The 18460-nt window shown below is 35.4% G+C and overlaps 1 protein-coding gene across 1 annotated transcript; it reads right to left on the bottom strand.

Annotated features, from left to right (window-relative positions):
* LOC104908960 (zinc finger BED domain-containing protein RICESLEEPER 2) lies at positions 1-2964 on the bottom strand. Its single transcript, XM_048645378.2, has 3 exons — positions 1473-2964; positions 140-1372; positions 1-45 (listed from the first exon to the last, which is right to left on the bottom strand). The coding sequence occupies exons 1-3, from the start codon at positions 1983-1985 to the stop codon at positions 1-3; spliced, it is 1791 nt and encodes a 596-aa protein (XP_048501335.1). The 5' UTR covers positions 1986-2964.
* Between the last annotated feature and the right edge of the window lie 15496 nt (positions 2965-18460).

Genomic DNA, 18460 nt, shown 5'->3' with positions numbered 1-18460 from the left:
CTATTCGATAGGAATAATAATTTCCTTAGGTTGTTCCGCCTTGTCCTAAAATATATATAATAAAGTTAGTTAAGATATACTATAAATGAAATGAAAATTAATGCGCTATAGCAAATATACCAAGTTAGTGAAAGATTACCTTATTTTTTCTGTTCACCCCATGAAGTGATCTACACCAATCTCCGGTGCAAATTAACATTTGTACGGTTTCAGGACTCAAGGAAGACCTATAAGGGTCAATCACTCGACTACCGGCATTAAATGTAGTCTCAGATGCTACGGTAGTAATGGGAACGGCTAAAATATCAGCTGCCAATCTAGATAAAATAGGAAATTCGCTAGTTCTATCTTTCCACCATCCCAAGATGTCAAACGAAGCACCATGATCCTCAGACCCCACAACAAAGCACCGTTGCTCAAGATATGACTCAGTTTCTGATTTTCTAACCCCGGGTATGTCTTGAGACCTTGCAACTTGTATTAGCTCAAACATTCCTGTTTTCCTCTTCCCACCACCAATACTAACACCAACACCATCACTAGCACTAGTTGTACTTCCACATTGACGAGTAGTTGAATAAGAATACAAATGAACATATTCATCATAAAGCTCATACAAAGTTGATTTAACTTTATGAATGTTCTCCCTAGCAACATCGGCCGAAAACATTGTTGGGAAAACTATTTCAAGACTTTGCAATTTAATTTGAGGGTCCAACACAACAGCTATAGACATCAACAAATTACATTCACCCCAATACTTATCAAACCTTTCTTTTATGTTTTTCACCATTTCTTTGACAAAGACATCACTAGAATCGCACTTACTATACAACATCCTTTTGACTCTATAAACCTCCCCAAGAAACAAATTAGAAGTTGGGTACTCCGATCCCGAAATAATCATAGTAGCTTCATAAAATACTTCCAAGATATCAACCAACTTCTCAATTTTATCCCAATCATCAACACTTGGACAAAAAACATAATCACTATCTTCTAAAGCAAGTCTAGAAAATACCTCTTTAAACTTGAGAGCACAAACTAACATATCAAAAGTCGAATTCCATCTTGTCTTACATTCAAGAATCAATCTTCTTTCTTTCAAGTTGAATTGTTGGACAATCTCGGCAAACTTCTTTAAACGATGTTCACTTCCATTAAGATAATCAACGGTGTCATGCACATTTTTAACAATGGTTTTAACTTGCTTAAGGCCATGTTGAACCATGATGTTCAAAATGTGTGCACAACAACGGACGTGGAACAATTTCCCACCACAAATCAACCGCTTTGTTAGTGAGAAAGTATCTTTTATAATATTTATGCAAGAATCATTTGCCGAAGCATTATCCAACGAAACCGTGAAAACCTACAAAAAGAATATATATATATATATATATATATATATATATAAAATGTTAGTCTTACATAATTTAAATATATTTGAAGAAAAAAAAATTATAACTTACTTTGCTCTCAATATCCCACTCCTTTAGACATTTAAAAATGCAATTGGCTATGTCCTTGCCTTTTCGAGGAGGAGGAATATGGACAAAGTTGAGAACTCGCTTTTGCAACTTCCAATTTTTATCAACAAAGTGAGCCGTAAGAACCATATACTTAATTTTTTGAGGTTTGGAACGCCATAAATCAGTAGTTAGAGAAATTTTCTCCACATTGTTTAGCAAATCCTTCAATTTCTTTTTTTCCGCCTCATAAACTTTAAAAGAATCAGTTCTTATAGTGTAACGTGACACACTAGTCCATTGTGGAATTCCCCTTTTTAACATTAAATTAAACCCTTCTTCTTCAACAATGGAAAACGCATGTTCATGCATCAAAATCCAATGTGCTATCCCTTCCCTCATTACCATCATATCAAACTTTTCATCATGTAAAGCGCTAACAAACTTAAAACTAGGATCACCGTCATTTAGATTCGAAGGCAAAAAATTAAGCATATTTTGTTGTCTTTGATTCATTTTTTTTTCAAACAACTTTCAAGATGCCGCTTTAAGTGAGTAGTTGTACCTGAAGCACTTAACACTTGATGACAATGCTTACACTTGGTTTTCATATTTATAACCGGTTCCATGTCTTTCCAAACCTCAGATACTTTTTGCTCTCTTTCTCTTTGATGGTTGACTTTCATTTTGAGGCTCCAACTCATTTCCAGTTGCATTTGAAAGGGGTGCTTCACTTTCTTCCTCCTCATTTTCCAAATTCACATATGGCACACGATCATCGTCATTGACATAAAACTCTTCTACTATGAATGGAGAAGTAGTTGAACCATGAGGTGTTGATGACATTGGTTGTGTACTACTAGACATCTAACAGTAACATAACAAAAAAAAATCAATAAAAACAGCCACCACATAAAAAAAAAGACATATGCATTATCATTGTTCATTATCACCGTATTAACTTACTAAGTGTTCTGTGATGGTGCGCTGACTGCTCTCACACCTTCTTATTCATAAAAAAAAGCCACCACATAAAAAAAACAGATGCATTATTCATTATCACCATAAAAAAAAACAGATGCGTTATCATTGTGTTCTGTGATTCGTGCTCTCACACCTTCTTATTCATAAAAAACAGTCACCACATAAAAAAAAAAACGATAGAACTACAAATAATTTAGAGTTGATAATATGTTGTTAATTATTCTATTTGAAGTTTACTCACTCAAGAGAACCTAAGTCTTCATCAATACACGAGATACTCTTTTCCCTTCCTACTCTTGCATCTTTAGCCCGATGCCAGGCTTGCCCTCATATGAGTCTCACCCAATCTTGCCAAGATCACTGACCACTCATCATGAACGACCCAGTCTCACAGCCTATGAGACCCGTGTTTGCGCATTCACCCGAAACCCAATTTATTACCCGTCAGGAATCAAAATGCCTTCACTGGACCCGTAAACACACTAGCTCCACCTTAATCAAGACAAGCCAGTACCCTGCCAGTTGCTCCAACTAGAGCCGTTTGCACTTACGTCTAAGTACCCAAAACAAATCACCCTTGGCGCAAGGGAACTTCCGTCGAAGTTCTTCTATGCTCGGGCCGGAGCACTCCACCCCGTTCTTACTGGAACACAGGCAACTCCTCCCTACCTCTTGGTGACTTCTCGCAGAACCACCTCTCGACCCAACACTCCCTGGCATGTCGCTTGAGACCCCATAGCTATAAGCTGGCACACAAGTATCGATAGAACCGAACCTTATCATACCAGACCGCTGCTGGAAGATCCTTGGTTGTTCTTCTTGATGACCCATAGTTTTAACCAGTTGTGTAGTAGTTCCCACAAACTCTACCTCACTGTTGACAATCTCATCCTCAACCCAAGTAGTACTCTTCAACCCGGTTGTTGAACTCATTCTCATTGACTCTGACCCCTCAACATATGTAAAAGCCCCCATAAGCTCCACCTCACTCTCAAGACCATCACTTTTCAACCCAGAATGCAGCTTCAACTCATAATCATCTCTAGCCAGTGACATACCCTACAAATCATACAAGTTACCCACACTTGACTTCACGCCACGAAGTAACTCACAAGAACCCTTCACCACACGCAAAACTTCACCCCCTCCTTTGAATCAAAAACCCTTACGGTCTAGCATCCCAAGAGATATAAGATTTCTCTTTAGCTACGGAACATGCCTCACGCCTCTAAGGTCCCTAACTCTCCCATCATGTATTCTAAACCTCACGTAGCCTACTTCAACCACCTCACACACCGTATTGTCACCCAAGGTAACACTACTCTTGCATAAGTTATAGGTCGAAAACATCTCCTTGTTTGAACACATATGTGAAGGACATCCACTATCAAGAACCCACTTATCTTCTAAGCGTTTCTCCTCATGGAAAATTATAGCTAAATCCTCCTCAGAATCGTAGTCAAATTTATTTTGTTTTGCATAAGAAGCCGAACCACCATTCTTAGGGAATTCACTCTTTCAATGACCAGGTTCTTTACAATAATGGCAAAGATCATTACTTTTAGGGTCCTTCGGCCTAGGTTTTCTCCTATCCCTACTCGAACCTCCCTTATTTTTCTCAGCATTTGCTACCAAACCTGCAGAATAATCACGATCCTCCACCATATCACCAGTTGCTTTATGACGCAATTCCCTAGTGTAAAGTGCCGACTTTACATCCTCTAGGGACACAATTTCTTTTCCAACCACAAAAGACTCTACTAAATGTTCATAGCTACTTGAAAATGAAACCAACAATATCAATGCCACATCCTCATCCTCAATCTTAACATCTAAATTACGCAAATCCAGTAAAATGAAATTCAAACGATCGAGGTGATAATCTTTCAGGGACATACATTCTCTCATGCGTAGGCCGAAAAACCTTTGCTTCAATAGCAATTTGTTTGTGAGCGATTTTGTCATGTACGAACTCTCCAATTTCAACCACAAACCTGCAGTTGAGATTTCATCTGCAACCTCTGTGATGACGTCGTCCGCCAAACATAGTAAGATAGTGGAGTGTGCTCTTTCCTCCACAGATTCTAACTCGGCCTCGGTCAGACCAGTCAGATTACCCTCTTTTGCTGTCGTTGTGAAACCCTTAATCAATGGTTTCCAAATACCTTGTTGTTTCAATAAATCTCTCATCTTTATCTACCATACACCAAAACTATTCCTTCCTATAAAGTTGTCGATCTTTATGCTTGTTTTTGCCATGTCCCAAAAAAAAACGATTAACCCCGGTGTTAACCTGTAACTCTGATACCAAGTTTGTTGCAACGGAAGCATTTAAGCAAGCAATAAACTCAAGAAAGCGAATAAACAACACACAAGATTTAACGAGGTTCACTATCCATTCGACAGCTATGTCCTCAAGGCAAGGGAAAACGATTCTTTCACTATGAACGAGATGATTACAATTAGAATAGGCAAGATTCAATTGAATGGATTCGGAATTGAATCTCAATGACTCTCTCTAAAATTGGGAATTTTTTTTTGAATGGATTTGTTGATTTATTTATTTATTTATTGTATTTTATCAGAAAAATTTCTAGTCTATTATTTTTGTGGTGGTTTAATCTAAATATGAGTTAACATATTTATATAGAGTCTAAAATACAAGCTCTAAATTGTTGAGGAAAAACTGAGCGAATTTGGCCTTCGCGTGCAGCAGCGATCGCGACCCGCGTCGCACCTCACGACCAGCCTCGACACAGCGAGCGAAGGAAAGCTTGCGACTTCGGCTGCGAGCCTCGTCGCACCTCGCGACCCATCTCGGCGCTTGCGTGCTGCGTCGATCAAGTTATACGTCACAGTAATCATTAGTTAGTTTATAAGTTTATGTATACTTGTTATTACTTAGTGCATATCTATTATTGGTTGATAGATAGTTTATATCAGTTTATGCATATTTGAATTTTATATATATCTTATATCAGTTTATAAATTGATAAGAAATATGTGTAAACATTTATGAAATATGCTAAAGTAACAAATATATATAAACTGATATGGGATGTCGTACCTTGATAGCAAATATGTATAAAGCGAAAACTAATATGAAATGTTTATAAAATGATATGAAATATACATAACTGATAACAAATATGTATAAATTGATACAAAATACGTAAACTAAACTTTGGCAGAAACATGTTTAAGTAACTCAGACGATCTCATCCAATTTTTTCTTTTCAAAGAAAGTACAATATAAGATGGTTATTAGAAAGAAGTTAGAAAAATTGATAGGCATAATCTCACATTTTGTCGATCTGTTCAAAATAGACCCACCTTTTAAAAATCAAGCAATAAACCCAACTATGACCCATATCTTCCTAAAATTGGTTATTTTAACAAGTAACCTGGTAGACTTTTTGAAAAAATTACTAGTTGACCTTTTTTTTCTTTTCGAATGCAATTATTAATTTAATTTATAAATATATAGACCCTAACTCCACCAATCCCGACCCATCCCCAGGGTCACCCCTCCCCTCCCACCGCCCCCATCTCCACAGCAGCTCCCCAGCCCCAAAAATGATACCCATATTTGGTAGACGTATCCCAAAGTTAGAATTATTGTCAAAATTTCCAAAGTTAGGATGATATCAAGCAAAACGACAAAAAATGAGATTATTCCTATTAATTTTTTCAATAAGTTATTATAAAACGATTATTTAGAAAAAAAATTCCTAACTTTATAAGCTAGTTATTACTCCCTCCGTCTTTTAATTGTTGCTACATTTTATCATTTAGGGTGTGTCTCTTTAGTTGCTACATTTACAATAAGAAAAATTCCCATTTATAACCTTGTAGTTTTTCGGTTTCTCAATGGTAACCCTGTGGTTTTCAAATTTCCCAAAATGACCTTGTACTCTTATTGAATTCCGAAACGTGACTTTTTTCGTTAAATTTCCGTTATGTCTAACCGTTAAATCAATAAACACATATCGAAATGTTTGCGGAATGCAAATTGAGAGGCATCTAATCTTTTTTGCAAATTTCGACCTCAAATTTGACCCCTGAAACCTTGACCGGGCAATTTTTTTGGCTCACAAAATAATGCACGCAACTCGAGATATTTTCGGAATGCAAATTATTCTGAAAAAAATAGCCATGTCAAGGTTTTAGGGGTCATTTTAGCCCTTTATGAATCCAATTTGAGGTCAAAATTTGCAAAAAATGATCAGATTCGTCTCAATTTGCATTCCAGAAACATCTCAATTTGCGTGCATTGATTTAATAGTTAGATTTAACGAAGAAAACACGTTTTAGAATTCAACAAGAGCACAAGGTCATTTTTGGGAATTTGAAAACCGCAGGATTTCCATTGGGAAACCGAAAAACTACAAGATTGCCAATGGAAATTTTCCTTACAAAAATTACTACATATAGTAAAAAGGACCCATTCATTCACAATCCACTCACTTAATTAGGCCTAAATAAAACCCAACACTCCCATCTAACCTCATTTAATACCCACGTCCCCATTTAACTCAACCAACTACCCCTATTAAAACTCCCTACAAAATCCTAATCACCCTTTCACCTCACTTTTCTCTCTCTCCCTCTGACGACACTCTTTTCTTTTGACTCTCACTTTTCTCTATCTTGTTCTTCTTGACATCCTCATATCTAGGGTTTCTTTCTTCAAATCTCTCAAAAAAAACTTGAGATTAATAATCTTTATGTTCTTGCGATTATTCTGAAACCAATTTTGTGGGTTTTTGGAATTTGTTTCATTTTTGAGTCCCATGTTCTTCTGGGTTTTTCCATAGACGAAATAACACCAAACTCGAAGAAGCGTCTCTTTGAGTTGCTTGACGAGTTTGCTTGTGAATCAAAAAAGGCGAGGGTTGCAAAAAAATAAGCTCGGCGTTGGGAATTTTTGTTGGTCTTGCGGTGATCCTTAAAAAAAAAACCACCAGATCTGGTGTTTTGTGGTCCAAAAAACGAAAAAAGTTCAAGATCCCCCACCTGAAAGCTTCTATTTATGGCGATCTTACCTATTCTGGTTTAAAAGCCATCAAGAAATGGTTTTTCAACGTCCCACTACTTATGTTGCGAAAGATGGGTTGACCTTTAACTTTATCCTCTGTTTTCAATTTTTTAATGAACTACCTATGGGTTTGCTTTTTTTCGCGTTTTAGGTTGAATGTCTAGGGTTATAATTTTAGTTCATCTTATTCATGTTTACTGTTATGATTTTAGTTTATTTTGGTTGATTTAAGTTGATTTTTGTTGATTTCACTTGATTTTAGTTGATGTTAGTGGATTTCACTTGATCTAGTTGATTTTGGTTAGTTGTAGTTGATTTTGGTTGATTTTAGTTGATCTTAGTTGATTTTAGTTGAATTTGGTTAATTTTAGTTGATTTCAGTTGATCGGGTCTTAGTTGATTTTAGTTAATTTTATTCATGTTTGCCTTATTTAGTTACTGATTTGAGTTGATTTTAGTTGATTTATGGCTATGTTCATATGATTTATGCTGATCTTATTCTATACAATGATCTTGTTCTTGTTTATGTTGATATTTATGTGATTCATGCTGCTTTTAGATTAGGGTTTGCCTCATTTTATTAGGGATTCAAGTTGATAATAGTTGATTTTGGTTGATTTTAGTTGGTTTTATTCATGTTTGCCTCATTTAGTTACTGATTTTAGCCTTTATTTTTATGATTTATGCTATTGTTCTATACAATGATCTTGTTCTTGTTCATGTTAATATTTATGTGATTCTTGCTACTTTAGATTAGGGTTTGCCTCATTTTATTAGGGATTTAAATTGATTTAAGTTGATATTAATTGATTTGGTTGATTTTAGTTGGTTTTATTCATGTTTGTCTTATCTTGTTACTAATTTTATTTGATTTATGCCTCTGTTCATATGATTTATGCTCTTTTTCTATACAATGATCTTGTTCTTGTTCATGTTGATATGTATGCGATTCTTGCTGCTTTAGATTAGGTTTGCCTTATTTTATTAGGGATTTAAGTTAATTTAAGCTGATATTGGTTGATTTTGGTTGATTTTAGTTGGTTTTATTCATGTTTGCCTCTGATTCCTTTCTGTTTGTTGATTCTTGCTGCTTTTAATTCATGATTTTAGTTGATTTATGCCTCTATTTGTGTGTGTGTGTGTGTGTGTGTGTGTTGGTGTGAACATCAATGATGATAGGAGATGAAACATCCAATAATACACTTCATGTTGCATTTATTCAGTGTTAGGTTGACTAGGATAGCTAGAAACATATCAACAAAATTCAAGAGGGATGTTATGGATACTATTGTTGCTGCTATGGTTTACCATATTTTGTGGACTCGTAATAATGCATATTGGAACCATAAAATTTGTAATATAAATAGTTTAGTTCACATAATTCAAAAGCAAAATATAGATAGGTGTTATAGTGTTTTACCTAGGAAAGTTTCTTGTAAAGATAAAGAGTGGTTAAGGAGTCTAGCTATGTAATTTTGTAGCTAGTTTTCCGAGTCTTTGTGAGGAGGGTCCAACCTAGTTAGTTTTGTCCTCACTTAGACTTGGTGGTAGGTTGTGAATGGTTTGATGGTTTAATATATTTCTCTCATTTAGCAAAAAAAAGGTTTACTAGGATTGAGTGTGAATCACTGATAAGGCATGTGAATGTCATTTATGGTGTCATATAGCCTGTCCAAAGTGTATATATGAATTTAAATATGGTTACATGAGAGGATTAGTGTAATCCTCAATGATGAATGAGGTCTGCTGATAGTTATCTTGGATATTAGGCAACTTGACATCATTGACTTCTAATTTCCACCAGTGGCTTATGCTCTCCTTTTCAATGTGACAACTTGTGGATGAGTCGGGTTTCCCTGAGAGGAATCACCAACAAAAAATGATATGTTAATTATGCCCAACATTTATGCAAATCATGCTTCATAATGTTGTGACAACTTGTTAAATGCTTGTATAATTTAATATGCAACATTTGTTTGTTGCATGTGTAATTTGATTTCCTCTTTTATTCACTCATTTGTTTAATTCAATTTTTTCTAATAAGTGCAAAGTTTACTTGTTATGCACTCTAATGCCCAAAAATGTTTTCATGTTATAAATGCAAAGTTACATACAAAATGTTTTCATGTTCAAGTACAAAAGGTTTAACATGTATGTGGTGCCTTTTACTTAAAAAAATTTTACTTGTTATGCACTTTAATGCCCAAAATAATGGCTTGATTTCGTATGTTTCATATTATGCCAATACCATCATCTGAATCTGATTCCCCATTTGCTGCATAGTTTAGTTCTTCATGTTTGTTGTTCTTCAAAATGGTCTTCATATGCCCATTGTTTGTTCTCTTGTACTAGTTGTGGACTGAGTGTTATGGCTGTTGGTAACTCCCCTCTCCTTTCTAGTGCTTTCTTGCCCATATGAGGAATGTGGTAGTTGTTGCTATCCCTCACTTTTAGATTCTCCTTCACGCATTGTTGTAAACTCAACCATATGTGATTGCATAGTTTTGGGTTATATTTTCAGACGCTCTCTTCACTGCCTTCACTAAGTGATTTACACTTCTTGGTGCAATTCTGTCTTTGAGTGTTTGAATTGCATCGAAAAAACCAAAATCCAACACATTCATATCAAGAGATTATGCTAGCTGATTGGTTAATCTTATGTCAAATCCCCTTTTGTTGCCTCTAAGTTGAATTCAGGATCATCACTTGATATGTGTGGTATTACATTGTCTTGGACTATCTAGATTTTCTTGCATCCCCCCTCTGGCCATTTTTCTCTAATAGCTAGCAGTATATGATTTATCAGTTTCTCTCTTATGACCTCTTATAAGATGCTAACTAGAGGTTTGGTTTCCACCATACTTGTTTCTCTGTTTACACTCCATATTTTGGCTGCCACTTCTTTCTATAAATGGGAAGATGCGTATCTTTCCATCAAATATAACCTTCCCATTAATTGATACGATTGGTCTTGCTAGTGCACCCATGAACATGACTTATAGTGCACCCATGAACATGACTTTCACTATGAATCTTTTATCTTTGCATCTTTTGCATGGCTCTGTTTCACCTGGAAGAAGGTAATACCTCTAACTGATTTTGCTCCTACAAAACCATTTCTCATCCACATGAACCACATTATACATAATGTTGAATTTTGGTATTGTACGAATGGTGTTTGGTATGATAGAATCCAAATACCACAACACCCTAGCAACCTTGTGTGCTGGGGTCAGGTGAGGTCTTATGGCATTTGTGTGTTTCTTTATGGCACCCCTTTAACTAACCTATGCAATGTCGATATGTGCGTTGCTAATGCTTCTACTATTGCTCTTACACTTGTCCTCTTCCTTAATGGGATTCATATTAATTGTTGAGGATCCAACTGAATTCTCTTTCTTCCAACTCTGCTTCTTCTCTTGTGATTGACATATTTGCATTAAATTGGAGTTGTTGTTCAACATTCTTCCATATTCTAGCCAACGTGCACCTTAAAGTCTTGAAATCAAGTGCTAATTTGTTGAGAGTTCCATGAGGTAATTTATACTGCCCATACTAATATTTTTGTATAAGTTGTTGTAGCTTGTCTGCAACATTTGCTCTGCTATAATTATCTAGTACATGACTCTTCCTCTTCCCTAAGACTTCTTGTCTGCAACATTTGCTCTACTATAATTATCTAGTACGTGGCTGTTGGTGTTCTTCATTGTCTGATTCACTATTTGTCCAGTCATACTATGTGACTTAGACATCTGAATCATTATTTAACCATTCAACAACTAATTCTTCATCTTCATTTCCTTGCACTTCAGTGAAGATTTCATCCTGTTCTTCCTCTAGAGATGCATCCTTTGGGGGTCTATTGAGATCAAAGACCTCTGATTCTGGCAGTGGGTCATTAAGATCAAATGTGGGATGAATTTGCTGAATGGGTTGAGCAACTAATGTTGAAGGTGTTGAGTTTTTATCGGTAGAATTGTTTAGGGGGGATAGCTTTCTATGGATGCCAGACATATCCCAAGCTGAGAATTTTTCAACACCTTCCTCAAGTGAAGCTTAAAAAAAAGGTTAACAATGACAATCACTCAATGATGTTGAACTGAGAGTGAATCTACCTCAACCCCCCCCCCCCTCCAAGTTGTTGGTGGTTGGTTTCTCTATTTGATGAGTTGGGTGCTCAACTGCTGGTTGGTGAAATGAGGCTTGTTGTTTTTTTTGGGAAAATTTCAAGGCTCCCTGTATACATGCAAATATGTTAAAGTATGAAATATAAAGGGGAAAATTTCAAATTCCTTTTCTTTTCGATTTTTTGGTATAGTAAATTTTCTAGGGGCAAATTTCAACCCCATGTTGTATGAAATGTCATTTGTTTAGACTAAAATTTTGGAGTTCCCTGTTGTATGGAAAGGTAACTGAAATTCAATAAAGAGTCGGTTTAGCTCCGTTTTTGAAATGTGGTGAAGGATCCGCATTTTTCCACCCAAATATTTCGCTAATTTTGAAAATAATGGGTCAACTCCCGTTTTTAATGCCAATTTGCTCTACTTTTCACCATGTCATTAACAACATTCATTTTCCCTTAATTTTGCCTCTGCACAATGCACCTCACCAATTCTTTGTGTCTATGTGACAAAAAACTTAACGGATTTTTCACCAGGTACCCCTGAGGTTTCTTAATATTCACCTGTTACCCTCGCGTTTTTCAATATTCACCAGGTATCCCTGAGGTTTGGAAAAAATCCTGAAATGCCCATGCCGTTAAGTTTCCGTCAACTTTGTTAGATTTCCGTCCAAATCATTCATATTAACCCAAATTAACTCTAATTAACCCTAATTAAACTTTAATTAACCTTAATTAACTCTAATTAAATTTTAATTATCTTTAATTAACTTTAAATCACAAACAACAACCAAACATTCAGAAATTAATTCCAGTAGAAAAAGAGTTAAAAACTCCTATCTTCATCCTCTGTTTCGGTACATAGCAACCACCACAACATCCACCATTACTGCACCTCTCGACAACCAGCGGCAAGCTCTGTCAGCGCCACCAAAATTGCCGCCCAGCAACTGATAGGTTGTCGTACACCCGTCAAAGATAATTCCTGCAAAACCTTCTAACAATGTAGTAGGGTAAGTAGGGTCGAATCCACAGAGAGATGGTTGTTTTAATCTAACTTCTAAGATATGGAGAAACTAAACAAGATCATGAATAATTGAATTAAAGTTCTAAACTAATCAAACTACGAAAATCAAACTAAAAAGGATCTAGGGCAATGGTTCACCATGTTTATACTTATAAACTATCAAAATATCATCACGGTTCAATCAATCAGATATCTAGAGCACAGGTTAATCCTTGGTCAGGCATTAACGCTCTCAAATCAACATATGCTAGTACGGTCGCTCAACATAATCAGATTTGCTAATTGTAGGTAAGCCTCTAAGGAGTACTATCTTTCGATCTATGACTCTATATTAGCTATATTTAATCAGACAATTGATCAGATTGCAAGATTAACAATAAAACACTAATCAATTAGAGAAATCAATAACTAATCAAACCATGAATAAATATCAATCAAATCATAGCATATAAACATGGATTCCCAAACCCTAGAAATAAAAATTACTCAATCATGAAATAAAGAATAAAAACTACATCTAGAAAGATAAAGGAAACATATTAAAGAATCAATGAAAGAGAGAATGAAATAATAAAACTAATGAATTAAAGATCATGAAAAACTAGGGTTTAAACTAAAGACTAGAGAGAAAGAGAGGAGAAAGAGAAAACTAAAACCTAGAATGAAAAATAACGTGAGAAAGGGAGGAGGAGAAAAAAGAAAAGAAAATATCTAAATAATATAACTAAAATGACTAGGAAAGTAATTTACAAGATAAGGAAAGTCTTAAATAAATCATTAATAGGCGGATTAGTGATCCGCGCGTACGCGTGGCATATTCCAGCAGAAACAGTGCAATCTTCCGGAAGGCATAACTCCTTGACTAAAAGTCTCCTCGGGGCGTGCCACCTATCGTTGGAAAGCTATTCAAGTGTAGTTTCCAAATATGTTAGAATTACTTGATTATAATAAGCACATCAGAAGTTATGATCAGAAGAGTAGACGTGACTCTTTTTCACATTTCTTCTAATGATTTTCCGCTTCGTTTTTGCTCAAACTCGTACTATGACATATCCATACGATCCTTATGCATTGTAGCTTCTTTCCAAGTGCTCCTAATCATCAAGTTTAGCTAATCATACTCCAAATACGTTATCAATGCCTGAAATTCATTAAAAACAAGAAAACATACCGAATAGAAGTAGAAAAGAATAACTTAAGAATATAATGCAACAATGAACCTAAATATGAAACTAAATGCTCTAAAATGCAACCTAAATGACCTAAAAACTATATATAAATATGACTTATCAAACTCCCCCAAGCTAAACCATTGCTTGTCCTCAAGCAATAAGACATAGACATCGGAAAAGTTAGACAACCTACAATATAGGACTACAACAGGGCTAAACACTCAATTGAGAAACACGAGATATAATCACTACATAAACCAAGCATCGAAACAAGCTCGAACAAAGCCGCATAGCATATCATGTATCGCAATCGACTCTCCAATCATACCACAAACCATCTCTCCCAAACTGGATTTAACCAAACATGACAGACCTCACTATAGTTATGTGCACTCAAATCTCTATGTGTTTAAGGGTTAAATAATGACTCTCAACCATAAATCAGTCGACTCAGATGAAGCAAATACTCTTTAACTTTGACTTTTTGACTCACTTAATACTCAACAATACAATACATAATGATCAAGAGGACTTTTAAGGGTTGTAATGGGGCTGAGGTTAAAGGTATGGAAATAATTTGGGAATTGTGGTGGAAAAACCAAGAAGGGGGAGCATCATATAACTGAAAACATGACCATAAAGGTCATAACAACTCCATGCAACAACAACAATCTCCAAATATAATCAACACCTTTTTACTTAAGAAATTCAATCATAACCCTTTTTATTTCACTTTATTCACAACTCTTTTTACTTCTTTTTTTATTCATTTTTCACTTTTTTTGTGTTTACTTTCATTTCAATTTCCAAGCTCACTAAACATATTTTTCATTCTTAACCACAAATAGAGCACTTCAATTCAATACAAACCAAACTCAAAACTAATACTCGCTTCCCTAAGCTAGGCTTGGGATAAGAATCAAATGAGGCCAAAAGGCTTGTAATGTAGGTAATAACAATAAAAAAAAGTCAGAAAAGGCTCAGTGGGGTTAAAGGAAGGATAATATGAAAACAAGAATAACTCTGGAGCTAAGATCATCAAATGAAACGCTCAATCATATCAAAATGTATGCACTATCAAATATCAAGAACTACCAATTCAAAGTAAAGATCAATGCAACAACGAGGAACTAATCACACATGAAAGAACATAACTGACACAAATACGTCAGTTTATAGGCACAAAAGCTCACTTAGGTTAAGGTGTCTGCATAGTAATGTTAAATCGAGCCAGAGAGAGATCAATGAATCTTACCACAAACAATCATTGCGAAACAATCATGCTATGAAGTATCATGAACAAGATAAGTGACACTTAACAAATGTAGTAAAATATCAACAGAGTTCTCAAAAAGTCTTAGCAGTAGTCCCATAGATGCAACTAAAATGAGATGAAATCTAATATGAATGAAATATGCTAATGCAACTAAGAAAAGTACAATTTTTTTTGGTTACACGTAAACTCCCACTCCTAATAAGCAGTACAAACCGTGCAACTCCTACGAAAGCAATAAATCTACACTAAAAGCAATAAAAGATAGAATATTCCTCCCCCAAGCTAGAATTTGCAGTGTCCTCACTGCACAAACCACTTCAGAAAAAGAGCAATATTGAACCCCAACAATCATTCAACACCAAAGTCACCCACCAATCACCACAAGTCACCGATCACCACTAATGCCACACATGAATATGAACCCCAACAATCGATGCATCATCAAAGTTGTCACAAGAATTCAACAAGTATGTCATCTCAAACAAAAATCCAAGCAAAAATTTAAAAGTCATATCAAGAGTATTAACAATAGAAATAGAGAGACTTACAACCCAATGAAGAGTCGAATAAGCTTTACAATCACATAGCACTACTCTTGGAAGACCAACTTGAACTATTTGGTTGCTAACTTGCATAAATCCTATAACACCATTAATCAATATGCAAAGAAGTGTTAAGCGAATGGGAAAACTAATTAAAAAGAAATAAAAAGAAAAGACTTCAAAAGAAAAAAGGAATAAAACAGAATAAACAAAATAAAAGGAAAAGAAACAGAAGAAAGTAAAATAATAAACGAGAAGAGAGAATCAGGGTGGATTGGCTGCTGTTGTGCGACGTAAGGATGCTCGGAAAAAGGAGGGAGGTGCTGCGAACTGACGACGACGACGGTGAAGAATACGTTGGCGCTAGTGGGGTGGGTTGTGGGTGTTGATGGTGGCGCATCAGTGCGCTGCTGGTTGAATCGAAAGAATCCGGCGATGGGGTCCGGCGATGGAGTACGGCGACGCGATGGGTGCGACGGTGAAGAAAGATGGTAGGGGTTGGGGGACGAAGAGATGGTTGAGGAAGAAGAGATACGAGGAGGGAACGAAGGAAAGGAAGCAAGCAATTTTTTTTTTGAAAATCTTTCTCGCCCGGTTAGTCGAACAATCCGCCCGGTCAAATTGAAAATCCGCCCGGTCAGGCAATTTGCGGTACCGGGCAAGAAACAATTGGGCAAATTTTTGAAAATCGTCAACATGTGCTTGCGCTCCCGGTAGGGCTGATCTGCCCGGTCGACCGGGCAACCAGATACTTCGACACACTCTTTTTTTTTTTTAAACTCGTTCCACCTACAAAAAAGAACATCAAAACACACCAAAGTCAGCAAAATCACTCAAAAAGGAAGAAACAAAGACAAAAATCGTAATAAAAAGTAAAGAAAAGAAAAGGGAAAATAAGTTAATGTTCGGGTTGCCTCCCGAGAAGCGCAAATTTAAGGTCTTGCATGACCGTTGAAGACTAGTTGATCACTCATAATAGTTCAATGCTCTAAGAAACTTATCATATGTTCCTGCAGACATCTCAGAGCATATTATATAAGAATAGAAAGAAAAGATGAAAAAAGTTAGTACTAAAGAATTACTAAAACTACAAAAAGAAAAATCAAAAATAAAAATTATATTTACAAAAAGAAGTAAAAGAAAAAATTGTTAGACTTTTTACATGACTCAAAAGAAGGAAAAGAAACTAACTGTACATTATTCACATTATCATGAAAGTCATTCAAAAGGGGAGAAAGAAGAAACGATGGACGATATAATATAGGAGAAGAAGGAATAAGGTCAAGTGGTTGTGAAAAGGAACATGAGACTCAAAAACAGTATGTAGTGCCGATAAAGCTCATAAATCACCTCACTCTCAACTTGACTTTCCTCCGAAGAGGAAATTTCAACCATGATTTCTTCCTCCTGCAAAACATCCATCACATTAGCGTTCTCTCAATCTTTTATATCCAATAGCTTCTTATTTATCCACCCCTCTTATCATCATAAATAAACGGATTGGGGCTAGAATTTTGAGCAGATTGACATTCAAATTGGAAGAGGGGTCAAAACCATCTACTAAAGGTGGTGTCATGTAAGTTTGGGGTAGAAGAGCAGACGAAGACATCTCCCACTCATAAGTATCCCTAGCCAACCACATAATTAAATCCCAACAATAATCAGGTGATTGGAATAGAAACCGTCCATTACATATAGATTCTACCACCATCCTAGTTTCATCATTTAACCCCTCATAAATCACTAGGCACATATCCCACAGTTCAATTCCATGATTAGGACCAATAAAATCACCAAGCCTATGATAATACTTCCAAAACACTTCATTCTCATACTGAGGAAAAGAAAAAATTGCTCTAAAATTACTAACATGTATATGGGGTTCACAGAACATATGAGATAATTCAGGAGAACTCATGCAAAAATTGGGAGGATTTTGATATGATGCATCAAAACGGTAAACATGAGAATTTCAAGAATTATTACTATGTTGCCTAGCAAAATAATTATCCCCATCATCAAAATGCATGACTCCATGATACAAAAAAAAAGATAAAAAATAAAAATATTAACAAAAAGGAAAAAAATATATACAATTTAGTCTCACCAACAATAAAAATAAATAAAACAATACCGTCTCCCCGGCAACAGCGCCAAAATTTGATAGGTTGTCGTACACCCGTCAAAGATAATTCCTGCAAAACCTTCTAACAATGTAGTAGGGTAAGTAGGGTCAAATCCACAGAGAGATGGTCGTTTTAATCTAGCTTCTAAGATATGGAGAAACTAAACAAGATCATGAATAATTGAATTAAAGTTCTAAACTAATCAAACTACGAAAATCAAACTAAAAAGGATCTAGGGCAATGGTTCACCATGTTTATACTTATAAACTATCAAAATATCATCAAAGTTCAATTAATCATATATCTAGAGCACAGGTTAATCCTTGGTCAGGCATTAACGCTCTCAAATCAACATATGCTAGTACGGTCGCTCAACATAATCAAATTTGCTAATTGTAGGTAAGCCTCTAAGGAGTACTATCTTTCGATCTATGACTCTATATTAGCAATATTTAATCAGACAATTGATCAGATTGCAAGATTAACAATAAAAACTAATCAATTAGAGAAATCAATAACTAATCAAACCATGAATAAATATCAATCAAATCATAGCATATAAACATGGATTCCCAAACCCTAGAAATAAAAATTACTCAATCATGAAATAAAGAATAAAAACTACATCTAGAAAGAGAAAGGAAAACATAATTAAAAGAAATCAATGAAAGAGAGAATGAAATAATAAAACTAATGAATTAAAGAT

The sequence above is a fragment of the Beta vulgaris genome, chromosome 5, assembly GCF_026745355.1.
Source record: "Beta vulgaris subsp. vulgaris cultivar EL10 chromosome 5, EL10.2, whole genome shotgun sequence".
NCBI classification, from domain to species: domain Eukaryota; kingdom Viridiplantae; phylum Streptophyta; class Magnoliopsida; order Caryophyllales; family Amaranthaceae; genus Beta; species Beta vulgaris.
This window is presented reverse-complemented; position numbering and strand designations above follow the sequence as displayed.